Here is a 22,005-nt window from a genome sequence, read left to right as displayed (position 1 = left end):
AGAAAAGAATGGTTCTCGTATTCGTAGTTCCATTCATGAGTTGAGGCGAGAAAATTGGTCAATGAAACAACCAATCTAGATCTTGGGAATTTCATAAGGTAAGCGGGCAGCCTTATTTTTTATCATGTTTTTATATGGAAAAATTACATCGAATCAATTCTCCCATGGTTGTTCGTTCACTTGAAGTGAACAAAGACTCATTTCGTCCTAAAGAAGAAAATAAAGAATTTCTTGGTCCAAAAGCACCATATCTCAATGCAATAGGTGCACTAATGTATCTTACAAACTGTACTAGACCCAGCATAACATTCTTTGTCAACTTGCTAACAAGATGCAGTTCTACCCCAATTAAAAGGTATTAGAATGAGATTAAACATATATTGGGATACTTTCGTGGAACAAGTGACATAGGCTTATATTATTCAAAAGAATCAAAATCACAATTGATTGGATATGCAAATGCAAGATATCTTTCAAATCCTCATAAAGCTCGATCTCAAACGAGATATATCTTTACTTATGGTGGTGCAACAATATCTTAGAGATTAGTCAAGCAAACAATGGTAGCCACCTCTTCAAATCATTTAGAAATTCTTGCAAGTCATGAAACAAATCGTGAATGTGTATGACTAAGGTCAATGATTCAACATATTCAAGAAACATGTGGACTACCTTCCATCAGAGGCAATGCAACCAAATTATATGAAAATAATGCTACTTGTATTGCATAAATTAAATGAGGATTCATAAGAGGTGACAAAACTAAGCATATCCCTTCTAAATTCTTCTATACCCATGAGCTCTTGGAAAAAGGTGAAATTGATGTTCAACAAATTCGGTCATGCAATAATGTAGTAGATTGTTACCTTTGACCACATTGAAAAGGTTAGGTATGACATTGGAATGCAAAGATTGAGAGATCTACCAATTGAAGAGTTGAAGAAATCATGATCATGTCTACAAAAAGGAGAGAAAACTATTATGGATATACTACACTTTTTTTTTTCCTTCGTCTAGGTTTTGTTCCATTAGGTTTTACTAGCAAGGTTTTTAACGAAAAAGTTACTATATTCTTATGATCATCTAAAGAGGATGTTATAAAATATGAGATTTTGTATCACTATGGTAATTTGTGAATGATCATCTACATCTCCCTATAAAAGGGAGAGATCTCTAATAAAAATCTATTCAATTTTTCTTGTGCATTCCATCATCTTTTTCTTATTTTCATCTTCTTCTTCCACTTTGTTGTAACATATATTTATATTTTAAATATAATTTTGTATTTTTAAAAATAAAAATAAAAATCATCCAAACGCTACTTAAGATTTTGACTTCAATTAATTTCTATCTTTGCAATTTGGAAGATATTTGTTTTATTTTCTTTCTTGCATCATAATCCAAAGTGAGAAATGTTTTCCATATTTGTTTTTTGGGTGTACCAAATCTGACAAAATTAATCATTTCTATAACTTAGCTTTGTATAAAAAACAAAAAATGGGAAGAAAAAAAAACCAAAATAGAGTATGTGTATAATAAACCACTATAATTAATCTTATATATGTAATGATGTATTGCAATACATGTCGTGGGAGAGTGAGGTCAGATTGAATAAGTAGAACAAACTTCTCACCTATATTTCAGAAGAAAAAAAAAAGAAGACATTTTCCCTTTTCTAAAATACCCAAAAAAAAAAAAAAAAAAAAAAAACAACTAGAAAGCCCAAATATAGGAAATATGAAAGGAAAAGGCGTTATCTGGAACAGAGTGGTTCTTCAGCGATGGTCTCCAGCAATGGCTTCTTCGACCTGCACATTGACAACCTGTGCTTGAACTCTGGCGTCGAATACTCCTCTATATCCTCCAAATTCAGCCTCGTCTCCCCCGCGTTCTCCGCCGCCGGAGACGGCATGATCTGGGCGCCCCTCCCCGACTCCGCCAGCAGCCTCATCCTCCCGGCCGACGCCTGTTTCACCGAGGAGTTCGCCCTCATGAACAGAGCCCCCATGTCCGCCGCAGTCACGACAGAATTCAGCCTCGTCATCGGGAACATGGCGTACACGCTGCCCATTTCCAGGTCCTCGTCCGCACCTAGAGCCGAAAATCTCCGCCCCATGTGCAGCGACTGAGAATCCACCACAAAGAAGGAGGGCTCCTCCAGCATGAGCTCTGCCACCTTGGTAGGCCTGTCCAACACCCGAACCTCTCCGCCCGGAAAAATCACCTTTGCAGCTCTATACTTCCCCACAGAAGAGGTGGCCAAAGCGCAAGAAACGTAGTTTCCCATGAAACAACAGTTGAGATTTGGAGATAGCGGGACTGTGATTTACAGAAAAGGGGTTGTAAAGAAGTCTTGATCGGCGAAGAAGATGAGGAGGATATGGGAGAGGAGAGATGGGGGACTTTGGTGGGGTGGACCGTGGAGGGGTTCAAATATACATGGGAACTTAGGAAGGTGACATGGGAAATGGGAAAGGGTCTAAATGAAATGGAAGATTCTTAACATGGGCCAGTTGTTGTAGGGACAAAGGGTTGACATTTTATTTTTGAGTCCGCGTTGCGTGGAGACATACAAACCCTGGGAAGTTTACAAGAAAAGGAATGGAACCAACATTTTCTTGTGCCATTTTATTTTATTTTATTTATTTTCTAAATTTTTCCTTAATGTTTCCAATTTCTACTATTAACATATCTAAGCGTCTGCCAAAAGAGTGAATCTATTTTTGTCACATCACTAATTTTTAAAATATTTTATATAAACATTCTTAGTTTTACTAGTATTGGTATTTTATTAAGTATTCATTTAAAAATAATTCCAAAATAAAAAATAACTTTTAAAAACATTACTTTCTATGAATGTATCATATATTTATGCAGATGCCTAATTTTTTGTAAATATTCTTTGAATTATCATTTCTTATAAAAAAAAATTAAAAATACCCCAAATTTATTCTAATCAAAAGTTTACGAAACATATTTTCTGAATCAAAAAACTATTTTTAAAAATAATTTTAAAACATGACTTATGTTTTTTACTTTTCTTTTTACATTTACTTTGCTATGTTTAATTATAAATAAAAATGAAATAAAAGTTTTATTAATTAGCATAAAGTGTTATTGAAATATATGGAATGAGAAATTTAGAGTTAAAGAGTGAAGTATATATAAAAAAAAAAATCTTTTATAAAAGTTATTAAATCTTATCAAGTAATTAAAAGTCTGTTTGGGAATTATTTTTTAGAACAATTTTCTATTTTTTAGAATAAAAAATATGAAAAATATGTTTAACAATAAAAAACTATTTTCCATTTTCTACTTTTAAGAGCAGTTTTTAAAAAATATTTTTTAGTTGTTTTCTATTGTTTTATGTTGTTTTTACTTGTTTTCTAAAGACTATTAGAAGAAATAAAATTATATATATAAATAAAATACTATATATAAAAATTATTTTTAAAAAAATATTAAAAATAGATTAAAAACATTTTAAGTTTTCATACAGATTTTTGTTCTAAAAAAATCAGAAAATTGTTTTCAAAAATTATTTTTCAAAATTGTTTTCGAAAACAGCTATCCTACAAGACTTAACATTTTCCTCTTTTTTTATTCCTCCCTTTTTATTCTAATTTTGATCCAAATATTTTTCCAAAAGTTATGCATGTACTCTCTCCATAGTACATGGTGTGTTAAAGTTTAAGTTGGTTGCACCGATTAAAATTGGGTCATGTGAAGTTATAGTCTCACCAACTTCTCATTATTTCTATTCAGGAATTAATTTTTGAAACTAAATGGACCTCACATCAATTAATTATTACCGAGTTTGTGCATGTGACATGAATTCTAGGTACATTTCAATCGTCTCATGACACCTACTTTCTGAAATAAGTAATGGTATATATTTATATTTTATAACTAATTAGAAGAAACTCAATAGATTGGTTTTCAAGATATAGTCATCCTTATTTTTTAAAAATATTTTTCAACTATGTGCCTCATCCCATCCTTATAAAATAACTCTAATGAGTAGAAGATTGAAAATTAAGCTTCTTTAAGAAACGTTGTTAATTACTTGTATCAATGATATAATTTTACTTAAAAATATGTTTTGAATTTTTGTGCCAACGAAATAATACATTATTTTTTTATATTTTTCATAGCTTTTTATAAATCAATTTTATTAAGAGTGCACTCAGACCCGTTTTCTTTTAAAATGTTTTCAATGAAAGTATTTCCTAAAAAAATATTTTTAATAGAATTACTTATTAAGTATTTTTTTAGAAAATATTATAAGTGATTTTTTAACACTATAAATAATTTTTTAATTTTTAAAAAGCGTTTTCTAAATTTTATCAAACACTTAATATTAAAATAAATAAAAAAATTAAGAATGTTTGGTTGATTCAAAATAAATTTTGTTATAATTGTAATAACACTTGTAAAACTATAAAAATTGAAAACTTTGATATTTTTAGATGGTATTAATCAAGTGAAATATGCATAGATATAAATTAAAGAAGCCAAATAGTATTAATTAAGTGAGATAGAAGACAAATGTCAACTTTAAGATATAAAATTGATGTAGGCTTGAAGTGTCCGCGTGGGCGTCGGTGTCGGTGGTCGAAACGAGGAGGAAGCTCATAAGATGCCTGCTGCGACGTCACGGGGACATTTTCATCTACCTTCCCCATTCTTTCTTTCTTATTTATTTATTTATTTATTTATTTATTTATTTTAATTTTGAAATTAGTCCATGTTGAATCTTGCACCTGATCATCCAGTTTGTTCTTTAATGCACCTGCCAGGTGGGATATATATTGTTGAAGCCTTTTAATATAGTGTTTATTTAGATTCTTTCGTCTTACCACTTAGGCTTCCCCAATTCCTTTTATTTATTTATTTATTTATTTATTTTTTATGCCAACATCTAAAAGAAAATGACCCTCCCCTTTTTTATTTTGGTAATGTAAATGTTTTTTTTGAGAGAATTATGTTTTGGGGTAGATGGACCCACAAATTAACAAAAGGTCCATATAACTTTTCAAATTGAGTTGAAGGATATGAAATAGTAATGGACAAATATACCCTTTAAGAACACATATAAAATATTATATAAAATTAAGTTAAATAATTTTTTTTAATAATTTTTTTTTCAAAAATACTAAATTAAATAAAAGTGGTTTTCAAAAATATTTAATTAAAATTTTTTTCAAAAATATTAAATTAAATAAATTTATTTTTAAAAGATATTAAATTAAATAAAAGTATTTTTAAAAAATATTAAATTACATAAAAGTATTTTTAAAAAATATTAAATTAAATAAAAAATGTTTTTTAAAAAATATTAAATTAAATAAAAGTATTTTTCAAAAATATTAATTTTTTTCTCAAAATCAATAAAGGGCATTTTTAGAAATACTGAAGGATAATATCCTTCAACTCAATTTTCATACTTTCATTGAGTCTTGGATTCAATTTGAAGAGTTACACGGACCTTTTGTTAATTTTGGGGCCCATCTACCCTCAAAACATAATTCTCCCATGTTTTTTTTTTAGATTCATTTATTTATATTTAAATATCTTCATTTTTATACTTTTGTTCAATGACCCAAATTTAATTCTACATGTCAAAAATTAAAATTTAAAATTTGATGCAATATTAAATGATTACCTTAAAATTTTCCTTTTATATTTAATATTCCAAAAATTTTAAATTAGATTTATTAATACTATTGTTTCACACATCTATTGATAGATTTTGTTTATGAATTTTTCTTTAATTTTGTAATTGTCCAAATGAAAAGTTTTTTTATTTTTTTTAATACAATCTTAATATCTTCAAATATCGGTTTCGATATATTTTAAGACCAAAGTTAATTAATCCTTTTATGTTCCATCTAATTTTAAGACTTTGATACACTAGAATCATAGTAGGTAAAATAGAATTTATACACAAGGATCATAGTAGGTAAATAGTGGTGGAGTCAGGTACAACCTTTAATATATATACAAAAATTTTGCAATTGAAAAGAATTATATGTATTAGCTTAATGCTTCAACTCATTTACGGGAATATGTAGTTTTTATGTTTGAATCCTTATTTGAAAGAAGTGAAGTTTTTATTTTGTAACATTTTAAAAAAGAATGGCTACGGCCCAATTGGATCCGCCCTTTATATGAATATCAATAAAGAATAGTCTCGTATATTTTTCACATGTAGTTATTATGTTATGAATTATTTTCTTTCAAAAAATATTATTATTTTTATTAATAAAGTGATAGCAGGAAAAGAAAAAGAAAAAAAATAAAAAATGTTAATATTGAAATGTTTTTTTTCAATAATATTTTGACATATATATATATATATATATATATATATATATATATAGTTTCATCACCAATGACAAATTCATAGATTAATTCCAATGACATTGAACATAATTATTAAAGTAATAGATAGAGGGGTTGGAATTGGACTAATATAAGCCATGATGGACTCGGTGAATTGAAATAGTGATGGCTTGGTCCGTGATTCCGTGGGAGGTGCTGCCGTGTCGTATAGAGAGTTGAAGCCTAATACATATATACAAATATAATTAGAAACGTTCTCTTCCATCCTCATTTTTATTTCTAGACGTCTGGGGTTACGTGTTGACTCCTTCATGTAAGTTATTGCGTATATTACATATGGAATTTAAATTACTAACTATTAAAGCGTGACATGAGGGCTGTGAAACCTTCACGAAGCCGTCAACAAATCAATCATCCACTCGCCTGCCAAGTGCCAACAATCCAATGATGTGATAAGGTTGGTGATGGGACCTACAAACTCAGTCCCAACCAGGACTGCCAATTTTTTTTCCTTTTTATTATTATTATTATTATTATTATTATTATTATTTTTATCTTTTCTGAAAATAATACTAACAAAGTCAGTTGGGTCATGACTCGTGACTCGTCCATGCAACGAGACATCCAAGAAGCTTCCAAATCAATACATCGAAAGCATTTTTGGGAAATTGTCGAATTAAATAGTAGAGAAATTAATGCTTGTTTACTTATCTATTTCCTTGCAATAAACCATTTCGAATTCTTTGACTTATGTTTATTATTTGAAAAAAAATATTAGGATAGTGATTCGGTACCTAATCAACTTATAATTTCAATCATGGAAAATATATAATAAAATTTGAGTCATTGCATGATAACTTTGACATATAGGTGAAAATAGAAATAAATAAAATCAAAATATAAAAAAAAAATGAATTAAGTGGAATGCAAGGTAATGTGACTGAATTATAAAGGTAATATATTGTGATTGGTCTTTTTTTATTACTATCGATTGAGTACTCTAATGAGACCCTTATTACTTTGCCTTTCACTTGCGATTTTCAATTCTAAATTTAAATGCTTTGCCATTGCATTTAGACTTGGCTTTTAACACTTGAAACTATACCCCTTATTAAGGATGATCCCTTTCATGTACCACGATCTTGCTAATGTGGCATTTATATGTATGCACTAAAATTGTCTATTTCTCTTTTTTCCATTTCTTAGACTCAATTCCAATCTTCCACTTAAGCAATCACCAACTTGTTAATCTTGTAAGATCATTCAAAAATTTCTAAAAACACATTAAATTGTCATGTAAAGACAAAGCAATAAACACAATTAATAATGAAATGTTTGAAGATGCATTCAAAGAAAATTTAATAATGGAATGTTTGAATTTACATCATCTATTGCATATTTTTAGAAGAACATGTTAGTTATTTAATGGCGATAGGTGTATCAAAACTATATGGAATCCATGGTAGTCCTTGTAGATCTTGCGAACCCAATGATTTTTCATTGTGATAACTCCCACATTGAATCTTAGGACTAGAGTGGTGCAATCCTATTTGGGGTTGGTGGCTAGAGATCTCTACTTCTCTTTCTTTGAAGTGAATAGGATGCAAGATTGAAACCTTAACTCCTAAAGAGGATATTTATAGGCTTTTAGTAGGCTTAAGTGACTTAAGCTTATCTTAAGTGGTGTTTTTTTTTTTTGGGCTTAATTCTAAATAGAACTTATTTTTAACTTAATACTAAATAATGCTTAATAGCATTAAGTATTAAGTTGTTTGTTTTTTTTTAAATTTTATTTCTATTAAGTATTAAGCTGTTTGTTTTTTTATATGCTGAAAACCAATATCTTAATATTTTAATGTATTAAAAAAAATATAATTTAACTTATTTCTAAAAAGTTCAAAATAATAAAATTGTTATAATAAATAATTTATCATTATCATTCTTACAAAAAATAATTAATATATTTATTTTTTATATAATTAAAATAAAATATTTAAACTTAATAATATGAAAAATAATGGATTGATAAAACCTAAATCAAATTAAAGAAAAAACATAACAATTCAAGTACATATTTTCAAATATCCGAAGACATCACATTTTATGCTAATATCTAAACATTGCATTTCTTACAATGGTAAAAAGCTAAAAATGACAAGTTAACTAAACACTTGAAAGAGTTCATTTGCGATTTGGTTTCGGAACTGTTGCATGAATTTTTTATCAGAAGCTACAAAAAAACTACTTGTAGTTGAGTTTTGATTTTGATTCGCATTGTCACTTTCCAATTCCACTTCATTGTCATATTCAGAAAATAATCTTTCCGCAACTGAGATTTGTCGAAGAAAATTTTGAATGGAGAAGCATGTCATGACAATTTTTGTTTGAGTAGTAAACGAATAAGGTGTCATTCTCTTCAATATTGGAAAATGCGCCTTAACAACACCAAAAACACGTTCAATGACATTTCTTAATCTTGTATGACATTGGATGAATATCGCCTCTTTTTCTACAGCTTTACCACCACTACGAAAATCACTCAACCAATAGCGCACATTATGATATGGTGCCATAAAACCTCGAGTGTGTGTGTATGCTGCATCTACTAAATAATATTTTGCTGAAAAAAAAAAGGATTGAGTTGATTATTATAATGAATAAATACAAATTATATTAAATAAAATGAAAATAAAATATTTACCTGATGGGGGCATTGGAAAATTATGTTGCGGGTTACGGATAGTTTTTGTCAAGACTCTTGAATCATGAGTTGTTCCTTCCCATCCAACAACAACAAACCTAAATATCATGTCAAAATCACAAACTGCCATAACATTTTGAAAACATTCTCCTCTCTCACGACCTCGATAAGGTACTTGTTGATTAGTGGGAATACATGCATGAATAAGAGTTCCATCAATTGCACCAACAACATCCTACATGGTAATAATTCTTTAAAATATAAATAATATTTTTTATATGAGAATAATACAAATATGATATGAATAATTAGAAATAAAAAATAATATACCTTAAAAATTTGTCTTAGCCGACGATTGGAGATATCATTTAAACTATCATTGAATGATGGAAGAGTAATCATCTCTTTTGAGAAATTCACCATGGCCACTAAAACCTCATGGAAGTATTTGTGAATTGTTTGACTTAAGTGTTGGAATCTATTCTTAATCAATCGATTCCGAAGATTATGACTAATAGTCATAAGAAACATGGCCATTTTCTCTTCAACATTCAAATGTTTACTGTTAACAAGCCATCCTTTTTCTCAAACATGTGACATAGAGAAATAAATCCATGTTTTTCCATCCTCATTAGTTCATAACATGTGCTAGATGAACCATTTAAAAGCTCTTAAATGAAAAGTGAACCTGTAAATGATGAAGTAGAGACTCGTTCCTTATTAATGGATGAGTCACTTAATAATTTGAGCAACAACACAACCAATCTTTTTTTTAAAACTCTTGTCACTTCTAACTTTGTATCTTCATCTTCACTTGATGATGATGAACTTGAACTATTTGAGTGATGTGAAAGATTCTCCATAAGAATATCTATTATAAAAAAACAATAGTTATGAAACAAAAGCATAACAATATAATCAAATAGTTATAACAATGTATGAGTAATAAATATCCAAAACAAATATCCATAAAATGTAGAGAGAAAGTCTTATAATTGGAAAAGTTTAAATGTATCAAATATCCAAAACAAACAAACCAAATGTACCAAATTAAAATCATCATATAAGTCATATACCCTATGCATTCCACAAATCTAAAACAAATATTTAAAAAGTTATTTTCGCAAGCTTTGAATCCATTCCATTCGCTTTTCGTCACTTTCCATCTCCATCCACACCTCTCTGTACTCTTTCTTCTTACAAAATGCATTAATTGCTACATAGTATAATGGATCCTCATAAGTCAAGAGCCTCTTCAAAATCTTCATGCATTCTTTGACTGAGGGTCCTTCAAAATTCTCCAACACATTCATTATTCTATTCATTTCTTCTTGAGTTTGCTCTTTCTTTCCTTTCTTCTATTTTTTCTTAGAACCTTCTGCTTCATCATTAGTATTTCTTGGCAAATCCTCATCTTCTTCTAAACTAATTGAAGTTTCGCTAGGCATAGATGTAAAATGTGTTGATGATTCCTCAGCCCCAGAAGCTAACACTCCTCCAAACAATGCCTCTAATTCTTCCACATTTGCTAATGGTTTAAAACAGAATTGTTTAGCTTCTGGATATTTCTAGTTTACAAGGTAAACAACAAATTAGTTATGTATACATATATAAGACAATTATTTTTAAAATTCACTCAAATCCATAAAAAAAAACTACCTATAGATATTCTTCCCATTTTTCAGCTGGCCAATCAAAAGTTTTGGTTACAGAGTTGTAACCATGTCTTTTCATAGTCATCATTTTACTCCAAATGAGATATTGTCTTTTCATGTGATCCCACCCATTCTTAAGTTGTTTTGAAGTATAACATTTTCCAAGTAACTTCTCCAACTCTTTAGCAATTCGAGGCCAAGCACTAGACTTTAAACCTCCACTTGATCTAAAGCCTTTGTTTGCCTCTTGAAGACAAAGATCAATAAAGTGCTTTCTTTGGATGGGGTCAGTCCAATTTGCCCTACTAATATCAACATTTTGACTCATTACTGTACAAAAAACCAACTAACATTAATGATTAATTTTCAATTTTCAATTAGAGATAATAAAATAAAATAAAATAAAAATCTTCATGAATGTAAAGTTTGAGTATGAACAAAAATTGGTTAAGGAGTTGAAACTATGGTCATAAGTGAAGCAAAGTCATTGGTTCAGCATGCACAACAAATAATAGATATGACTAAATAGTTGAACAGTAGGAACAAGCTTTGAGTCCTTTGTGCCATTTGTTTGGAGTCATGGGTCCTCAACCATTCCATTCTGGTTGAAACTGTAAAGTTAAGACCTCAATTTTGGATTTATCTATTCAATTTTGAGCTATACCCACGCCTAACAACGATAGTAGTTTCAAGGAAATGTATTTGATCTAAGACCTTACCCTGTTCAAGACTGTAAAAAAGACCTTAATCTGTTTACATAGTCAAGCTGTGACTAGTAATTTATATAAATTAATGACTCATAGGATAGCCTGGTTGAATATTTTGTACATAGTAGTTCTTCTTCCCTATAAGATAAAAATCCAACTCAATCTTCTATGTATACTTCTTAAACATATCCAGATTCCCTCATGATACTAAATATGGGTTCTTTTTATCACCATTGATTTATTGCTTTGTGACAATTTGGAATAGGATCTTGATTCGCGGTGTGAGAAACTAATCAAAGAAGAGTTTGGGGAGGACTGTAATTTTGATGTGGATGATGTTGTTCAAAAGTTAGAGAAGTTAGGCATTCTAGACCTATCATTTCTGTAAGTTGATGGGAAAGGGCTATCATACCAAATCTTATTCAAAGAAAATGAAACCATCATATACAAAGTAATTCAATTATATGACCGATTGCATTAATTGTTTTACTGGGACCTTGATAAGGGACTTCAATATTGCTACATACATGATTTGTCTGTTCCTGAATGGAATTATTTTAAGAAATTGCATGGAGTATGCTTATGGAAAGTCTACGCATTTCTACAGGCACTTATGATCACCCATATACATACTAAAGAAAATAATTTATATATATTTAGGGAAATATAAATTATTAGGATAAATTTAGTTCTCAGTAATCAGATTGAGGACTTTCTTAGAAAAAATCTCATTGATGTTCTTGACCCTTGTTGATCTATTTCTTTGTTTCACATCTTGCCTACATCTCTCCCTTTGATCTATATGAGAGATGGATAGGGTTGGTTTCTGTCTAATCTGACTATATGTTGATTCCAGGACACAATTGGAAAGTATTATTGTGTTGGATTGAAGCATGCTAATGATATCATCGGAACAACCACAGAGGAGTTGTCCTCAAGGCAAAACAGGGTTCCTTGATTTCCTGATGCTGTGTGGCTAAGGACCTAAGGTAAGCTTGCTCTCTCTCATATGCATATCAAGAATAATTCAAACTTGTGTTTTTTGTAATTACTCTTGAAAATTTAACACCCTAAGAGACATCTGCAGGTGTTAATTCTGCTATCAAGCACTTAAGAGCAGACAATTCAGATTAGAGGTTTTCCAGTTCTTTTTTTTTCTTGTTTGTTTCTTTTTTTATTTATTTAATGGGTTCTTTCTAAAGGCACTTGTCTATTAATTTATGTAATTTTATTTGACAAGTTTATTCCCATTCTTTCTTTTCTCTATCTCCCTCAAAGGAAAAAAAAACTGTGTGCATGTAATTTGGCAAGATTTCTATATTGTGAATCTGTCTAGGATGTAAAAGCCTACTGTTATGCTAAGAACATCCATGTTGTGTTGGATGGAATTTTGGGAATCGTTTTTTTGTGGAATCCTTTGTAAGATGATCGTCAACAGCGAAATGAAGAGCCACTTTTTTGCTTCTTTGTGGTTGTTGCCTTGTTGGGAATATAGGACATGAAAGCTTGGGTTTTGGCAATGCCATTCCGGATGAGATCTCCTCTTCCAGAATCCATCTCCTTCCCAAAATGCATTCCATTGAATTATCTTGACTGACACCGGATACTAGACACTAGTCACACTATGTAGCAGGACAAATCTGAAAAGAACTACTGTCTCTGCTCAACTCCAACTTGGAGATTCTAACTCTAGAAGGTTGTACAATGCATGGTACTTCAAAGATTAGTGCAACAGTATTATAATTACTAAAACTAACTTGTTTTTTATTTTTTATTTTTTTCCCTTGAATCTTGCAAGATGTGTAAACCTGGAGCTTCTTCCAAGAGGTATTTACAAGTGGAAACACCTTCAAACTTTGTCTTGCAATGGCTGTTCAAAGCTAGAGAGATTTCCAGAAATCAAAGGCAATATGAGAGAGCTAATGGTGCTTGATTTAAGTGGAACAACTATAATGGACTTACCATTATCAATTACACATCTAAATGGTCTTCAAACTCTCATACTTCAAGAGTGTTTAAAGCTCCACCAAATCCCTAATCATATTTGCCACTTATCATCATTGAAAGTATTGGAGTTGCCATTTTCAGCAATAAGAATGTTACATTATGTTTATCTCTGAATCACCTTATGATTTATATATTCAATATTCTTGTTCTCTCTTCTTCTGAAATGGGTTGATAGCAGATTACTTAACCTGAAACAAGAACTCATGGAGAATCTGGTTGGATTGGGCACACAGGAAATAGAAAGAGTGATGGTACTTGCAGTCACAAACAGGTCTTTTGATCTTGATGAGGCCATTATTGAAAAAGGTCGAAGCGTAGAGAATCTTGAATTTAAAACCTTAAAATTCATCCTGATATATGAGAAAGCAATCTCCTAGAAGGATCCACTAATTGTGTGGCATATTAACTACCAAGCAGCCTTGGTTTTTCTCTCTATGTACACATCTACACTTAGATGATGACTACAAAAGCAACAAAACAAATCCAACAACAGTGCATCACTGTGAACTTTATAAAGATGGAATAGAAACCATACCCATAAACAGGGCAGCTTATAACCCTGTTCGTTAAACCCATCTAACAGAATCCAAGAAATATTCCACAGATTATATATGAAAATATAGGCACGTGCTATAAGAGTCTACAGTCTCACTGTAGCCAGATCATCAGAGAGTTTAAAAGGATGGATATCCATAGACCAAAGCCAAAAATTCAGAAGTCGATCATAAGGACAGGATGCATAAACAGAACCCAAGTAAAATTCAGCAAACAAAGTATCCACATACCAATAAGAGAAATGGTGTAAGAGAGTCTGAACAACTAATTCAAAAGGGTTGCAAAAGATAGAAATTAAACTCCCAACCACCCATTGAATACTCCCGATTTGGTTTTGTTGAGACAAAAAAACCCAAATACCCGATACCCACATTCTTTGTAATCTCAAACAAAATCAATAGCCTATAAATCTTTTCTTAAAAATGAACTCAAACAAAAGAAACACCCACACAGCTCCTCTAACAGAGCCTAGAAATCCTAAAATTATCTTAACACCTGCAACATGTGAACTCAAAAACCCTAAACAGAGCACTTGCATATGTGAACCAAAATAGAGAATGAGAGTTTTACAGAGAGAAACACTAGGAAATGAGACTCGACTGCTCTATTAAAATCCGAAAATCCAAAATAAATTTGGGTTGAGGGTTACCTTCAATCAGATCAACAATGTCGATTGAAAGTGAAGCGTTTTTCCAACTATGTAGTATTGGATGGAGAGCGATGGAGAAGGAGAATGAAGAAATTACCGCTTTGGGGATGAGGTGAGGATTGAAAATGCTAGTTGCAGAAAGCTTTGAGAGGATGGGTGGGCTAAGGTCGGGCGACGAGCTTTGAGGGGAGGTTTCAAAAACTGGTTTTTTCTATTTAGAAAAACCCAAATATTTTGGTTTTTTCCATTTAGCCAAAAATTTTAAAAATTTAGTAATAAGTCATTAAAAATTAAAAAAACAAACAACCTAAATTCTAAAAGCAAATTGCTTTTAGCAAAAAGCCAAAAAGCAAACACCACCTTATACTTGGATTACTTAATCTAACCCACATGGGTTCTAATCGATTAATTAGTCGATTAGGTTGTAATTAATCAATTAGCTAAGTATAGAAAGAGAGTCACAAACTTTTGTGCAAGATTGTGTATTTACCAAATTGCTCTTATGCACAAGTGAATAAAGAACTCATTTGACTCTATAAATCGTGTCATCAAGGAATATGAGCTTAAGCGAGGACTACTGAGACCTATATAGAAATATTGGATACCTCATAATCTAATTATGAAGTTGACTCAACATCCCACTTATAAGGAATCTCGGATTACTTTGTTCCTTGGTTGTAGGATGCATGCCAATTATTCTTAGGTTTCTCTAGATCTAAACATAGTAGAAGAACATGGCAGTCAAAACCATAAATAATAGATCTAGAGAGAAAAACATACCTATAATATAGATGTTCCTAGATCGATTTTAATCCAATGAAGTAAACCATAAGTGTCATAGATCTCATTTTGTCTAATCATTCATTTCATGGATCTTTGTCATAAGAAAAGGGTGGTCTCCTCTATAGAGAGGCTAGGGTTTTCTTTTTTGGAGTTTGTAAGACAATGGCCAAAAGTGAAGCCTTATACCCCTAAAGGGGTTTATATAGGCTTTCCTATGGGCATAAGTGACTTGAGCCTAACTTTAGCTTAGGTTACTTAATCTAGTCCACTTGTGTCCTAATTAATTAATTAGTCATATTGAACTCTAATTAATTAATTAGCCCAATCCAAAAAGACTATTTATAAGTTCTAGTCCAACCTTGCATTTTTACCAAAATGCCCTTATACACACTTATGAATTAGAAACCCATAATTTCCTTAAATAAATGTGCCAACATGAATCAAGAGCCTGAATGGGGACCATTAGGACCTATAAGAAAATATTGACTTCTTCAAAATCTAATTTTGAAGTTGACTTAATATTCCATTATAGATAATTAATTGGATTCTAATATCTTATGATATTACAATGAAACAAAGCTTGGGTCTGTAACCTACTATCCACTACATGTAGACTTCCTATGAACTAGTATTTGTAATCTAGTGAGGTATGTGTTGTCATCGTCTTAAGATTACCTCTTTGTTTCTTGAATTCTAAATCCTCATATTATATGATCAACTAACATAAAATTAACTTATAAAGAGTATATGTAAAATTCTACTTAAGAAATTACCATAACCATAGTTTTTTCTGATCACATGTCCTTAAGATCACCTAACGAGACACTGTCTCAATCTCATAAGATATCATAGTGCCTATATCTAGTATACCTATAACCATCAACCTCCATTAACAATGACGAATTTCGTAGGGAATATATGACCACCTTAGGGTTTCACCTATAGGTCAAAGTCTTTCTTGTTGAATTCCATATAGGCTTAATATTCTCTCAAGGTTGAAAGTCCACACAATGTAGTATCTTAGTGAATCATGAATACCCAATAGCCAATGTCATGATTCACTGCAAGTCCTATCCAATGTGTAATCATAAGTGCTAGTATACTCACATGGAAAACCATCCTGATGATTAAGACAAGTCATCCCTATAATTAGTAGGTAATACACTATAGTCTCTAATGAATTGCTTAAATCTATGAACCGATTGCGAATTACTTATCATCTTACAAATAGCCCATAATTTAGATCTTTCGTGTAACTTTTAATATATCCAAGTCATGTACAATGCAAGTGCTAGGGGTGTGAATGCTTAGAACATAATTAATACAAACAAAGATAATAAAGGGAACCAAAATGATGATAAATAAATTTATTACTGAAACTAAAATTTGTTACATCATGTCATGATTTCTAGGGTCTTTATCCCAACATTATTATAGAGAGTCAATTGAATTTCAATATCTTATATATATATATATATTACAAATTATACAAAAGTGCTCAAATTAGTGACCTATTATCCACTTTATACAGGTTTCACATGCATTGATGTTCATAATCTAAAAAGGTGATGTTATCGATATTTCAAGATTACCTCTATAATTATTGAGTCTAAAATCCTCCTATTGTGTGATCAATTGATATACTCCGACTCAAAAAGAGTATATGTCAAGTTCCAGTTAAGAAACTACTATGATCATAGTCTTCTTGAACACACTTTCTTATGATCACCCAAGGAGACACAATGTTTCAATCTCCATAAGATTTCAGGTGCCTCTATTGAAAATATCTATTGTCACCCACCTTTATCAATAATGATCCACTCAATAAGGAATATATGACTACTTTAAGGTTTCATTCGTAAGTCAAAGTCATTGCAAACTTTGACATAAACTCAATATTCTCTTAAGGTTGTGAGACCATTTAGTATAGTAGCTTGGTGTGATCATAACTATCTAATAGCCTTATGTCATGACTCACCATAGGTCTTGTCCAATGTATAACTATACATATTAGTGCACTCACTAAAGAAACCCATCCCGATGACTAGAGTGCACTCACTATGGGAACCAACATCGATAATTTAGACAAAATATCACTCAAATTAGGAGATAATGTACTACAATCTCAAATAAATTACCTAAATCCATGAATCGATTGTGAACCAATCATCTACTATCAATAAACCCATGAGTTGGATCATTCATGTAGTTCCTAATGCACCCAAGTCATATACAATACAAAATATGTAAACCAAAATGCTAATAAGATATAAGATATGGAATATGATAGATAGAAATTGGAAACTAAAATCATATTGATAATAAATCCAAATATGTTACATCATGTCATGCTTTTAAAGGCTTTATCCTAATATGAACATCATCAAATAATGTTATTTATCATGAATTTGATGGTACATATATATGGTGATATGGTGAATATAATAGCTTTGTTTGTTATATATCTTGTTATACTTGAATGGTGACTTGAGAATTCGTTTTTTCTCTTTTCTATGACCTTATCTTATTTAGTATTCCCCTATTGAGTGAACTAGTGAGTAACATGTAAGAACCTACCCTTGAGAGGGGAATAACAATTGGAAACAACCACTAATATCCTATAAGATGAGGAGTAAAAGTAGAAATTTGCTCAAGGGGCTCATGTCTAATTAGCTAGTTGGTGAGGCGATAGTTATTAGGAAACCTCAAATTTCTTTGTTTGCATCCCTTGGATCATTAGGGTGCATAAAAACTATCATAGGCTTCTCCAAATCTAAACACAATGGAAAACTTGGTATCAAAATCCAATATAGATACCATAGATCAAGATAAAATGTCATACTTGTGATCCGAATGTTCCTATATCAATTCATGTTGATGTAGCAAGCTCCAAACTCACAATAGATCTCATAAACGTCATGATCTTCTACCTGATCACTCCTCCTTGAGTTTAGGCACTAAGATTATGGAGATCTTAGGGTTGGGGGCTAAGGTTTTCTCTCTAAACTGAATGGAGAGAATCATAAGATATAAAACCTTAACCCTTAAAAGGGTATTTATATGTTTCCTATTGGGCTTAAGTGACTTGAGCCCACCAGGGGCTTGGATCTCTTAATTTAGCCTAAAAAGTTTTCTAATTGATTAATTAACTCAACAAGGCTCCAATTAATCAATTAACCCAATCTAAAGATATCATTCACTCACCTCTATGCGACTTTGCATGATTACTATAACGCCCTTTATGCACAAAAGTGAACTAAAAACTCATTTAACCCTTATAAACCATGTCATCAAGGAATATGAGCTTGAGTAAGGCCATTGGAACCCATAGGGCATACTAGCTCTCTTAGAATCCAATTCTGAAGAAGTTGACTCAACATTCTACTATAGAGAGTCAACTTTACTCAAGTAGCCTATGTATATTATAATGAGACATCAAGTACTCGGGTTCATGACTTGTTATCCACTATATACAGTTTCCCCATGAACTAGTTATCTGTAGTCTAATAAGGTGAAAGGTATCAACATTTTAAGACTACCTTTACAATCCTTGAGTTACAGATCCTCCTATTATGTGATCAAATAACATACTTTAACTTACTAAGAGCATATGTTAAATTCCACTAAAAGAATTATTGTGGACTCACAGGTTTCATGACCACATGTTCTTAGAATCACCTAATGGGACATGCTATCTCAAATAACATACTCTAACTTACTAAGAGCATATGTTAAATTCCACTAAAAGAATTACTGTGGACTCATAGGTTTCATGACCACATGTTCTTAGGATCACTTAATAGGACATGTTATCTTAAAGTTCATGAGATATTATGTCACCTCTTTTAAAAATATCTATTGCCATCGGTTTCCATCAATAGTGACTTAATCCATAAGGAATATATGATTAACTTATAATCTCACTTGTAGGTCAAAACCACTATTAATTTATACACAAACTTAATATTCTCTTAAGGTTGGGAGACTATATAGTGTAGTAGCTTGGTAAAGTCATGACTACTTGATGGTCTAATGTCATGACTCACCATAGTTCATGTCCAATGTGTAACCATACATATTAGTGCACTCATCATGGGAACCCTATCCTGACGACCAAGACCAACAATTCCTATAATTAGGAGGTGATGCACTATAGCCTCAAATGGATGACCTAAGTTCACGAATAGATTGTGAATAAATAATCTACTTGAAAAGAACCCATGACTTGGATCTTTTGTACAACTCCTAATGCACCCAAGTCATATACAATACAAGAGATGTTAGGCTAGAATGCTCATAGAGTATAATGCATAGTATAAGAAAAGATAAAAGTGAACTTGGAATATCATTAAATAAATAATGTATTTCAAATCTGTTACATCGTGTCATACTTCAAAGGACTTTATCCTAACAATAGCTTACCAAGGCGATGATCAATATTTGCTCTAGGAGGATGATTTATCATATTGGGATTGAGACATGGCCTAGACTCCTATAGGAGGTAGTGGTAGGAGTATAAAAAAGCTTGATGGAGTAATGTTGTGTGGAATTAGAAGACCAATGGGTGATGAACTTCTTTTCTAAGAGAAAAATAAATGACAGTATTTAGGGAATAAACATTGGATAACTTTGTGCTCGCAATCGTGGTAATACATGTGCTATAAAAGTATTAAGCATACTCTACTTTTTTCTCAAACATGATTTGTTGCAAGTGGATAAAGGGAATGAGAAAATGTAGCATAATTATGGAAGATGTCAAGTGAATCCAAAATTTAATTTGCCACTTCTAATATCTTTGAATCTTTACAAATTTAGCATGACTCTAGTTTTCAAGGTTAAACTAATAAACTTTGAGTTCCATTAAGACGAAAGAAAAATAACAATATATAAACAAAGATGAAAATGTTATCTATAAAAAAGGAAGCTACAATTTATGGTGGTGGATATACTCCATATATATACTATATTTTGGTGTATCTTTATTGAAAAATGTTTCAAAATTAGGCTTTAAATAATCCATTTTAGTTAAACATCCTAAGACTCATGTGCTATTATCAATGAAACTAATTGACACTTTGTAGGTGCCTAAGGGAAGAAATGTCCTTTTTTTACCATTTGAAAATCCAAATCAATAACTTTGATATGCAATGGTGTACAAAAGTTTGTTGTCACCAATTAATGATTTGTCAGATATATCTGCAAATTCATTTTAAAGGATATTAAATGGCGGCAATTGTGCCACAACACAAAATATTACCCTTACGTCAAATATTGGAAAGACATGAAACAAATTTGGATCCAATTCATCAAATATTATCACATTGTTAACTAACATATTATCACATTGACAACACAACACACCCTATTTGAATAATCAATTATATTAATGTTCTTATAACATAATATCAGTGAGATTATCCATTTATAAAGCGAAACTCTTTAGACTATGATTATTGGATATTTCTTTATTGTATCATATTGTTTATTTTTGTTACTTTTATATACATTGATTAATTAATAGAATTTCAAAGTTTCATCACCTTACATAATAGAGACCAAATTTATTTTGAACTTAGTTGGTTGACTAACACTTTTCCACTAGATAACCTAATCCTTGAACTCTTCCTTAGTTCATAAATTTGGTTTTCTATTTTAAGGAGTCATAATAAAGTTTTCTTTCTTATTTTGTTTTCTTTCAAAAGAATAATTAAAATAAGTGACAACTCCAAAAACAAATGAAATGGTTTTCAAGTTAAATGCATTTTATTCAAAATAAATGAGGTTTGCCATTGAGTAGGGGTTCATTTAAGAATTAGGTCCACAATGACTTTTTCTCTTCTTATATTGGAAAATTTTGAGCACAAGTAAAATAGTAAGAATCAACAAAAGCTAGTTTATAACTGAATCACTCATAATTAATAGTACTACAAATTGGAAAAATATAGTTGAATTGAATAATAAAAGGTTTATTAAATCAGAAAAAGAATTACAACAAAAATATTGAGACATTGATTAGGCTAAAATGGCATTGAGCTTGTTTTCCTTGGAAAATTCAGCATGATGCACTATATTGAATACTAGAACATGATTTTCTTAGCACCGATTCTCCCACTATAAGTCATCAACCTTTGGTCTAGTAGCCACTATAATCATATTGTACCATAGTAGAGGGTGTATGCACAAATTTCATAAAAGTCCCGCAATGTAAGCAAAATGTAGGAAAATATGCGAAACAAAATTTTTTTTATTAAAATTAATCATGGGGATAATTTTTTTGTGGTAATATTCGTTTACACAAGAATATTTCCATCTAAGTCATTCACCTTGATCACAATTTGAAAGATAGTGACAAAAATGTTTTCTTAATTTTGAAGATCAATCGAGGGCCACAAGTGGCTTGCTCTCTAATGAACTCCTTGAATGGCGAAGATTGCATGTGTAACATTTCTATCATTTTTTGGACTTGTAGGGAAATATTGTGAAAACTTTTTTTTTTCTTTTTCTTTTTTGTGAATTCATTTTGTCGATCTAAAATCCTCTTCATTGAAGGAAGTCACCACTATTTATAGGTGAAATTAGGGAATTCAATTTGGAATCCCCAAG

At 30.8% G+C, this 22,005-nt stretch overlaps 1 protein-coding gene across 1 annotated transcript; it reads right to left on the bottom strand.

The window, feature by feature from the left end:
• Positions 1–1,533: 1,533 nt before the first annotated feature.
• Positions 1,534–2,439, bottom strand: LOC117930963. The gene has a single exon (XM_034851782.1). It carries the CDS (start codon positions 2,285–2,287, stop codon positions 1,754–1,756), a length of 534 nt encoding a protein of 177 aa, XP_034707673.1. The 5' UTR covers positions 2,288–2,439; the 3' UTR covers positions 1,534–1,753.
• Positions 2,440–22,005: the final 19,566 nt, after the last annotated feature.

The sequence above is a fragment of the Vitis riparia genome, chromosome 14, assembly GCF_004353265.1.
Source record: "Vitis riparia cultivar Riparia Gloire de Montpellier isolate 1030 chromosome 14, EGFV_Vit.rip_1.0, whole genome shotgun sequence".
In the NCBI taxonomy this organism is placed as follows: Eukaryota; Viridiplantae; Streptophyta; class Magnoliopsida; order Vitales; family Vitaceae; genus Vitis; species Vitis riparia.
This window is presented reverse-complemented; position numbering and strand designations above follow the sequence as displayed.

Bases quoted from the DNA above. Each gene is read 5' to 3' on its own strand.
- LOC117930963 (XM_034851782.1), bottom strand. From the start codon at position 2,287: ATGGGAAACTACGTTTCTTGCGCTTTGGCCACCTCTTCTGTGGGGAAG.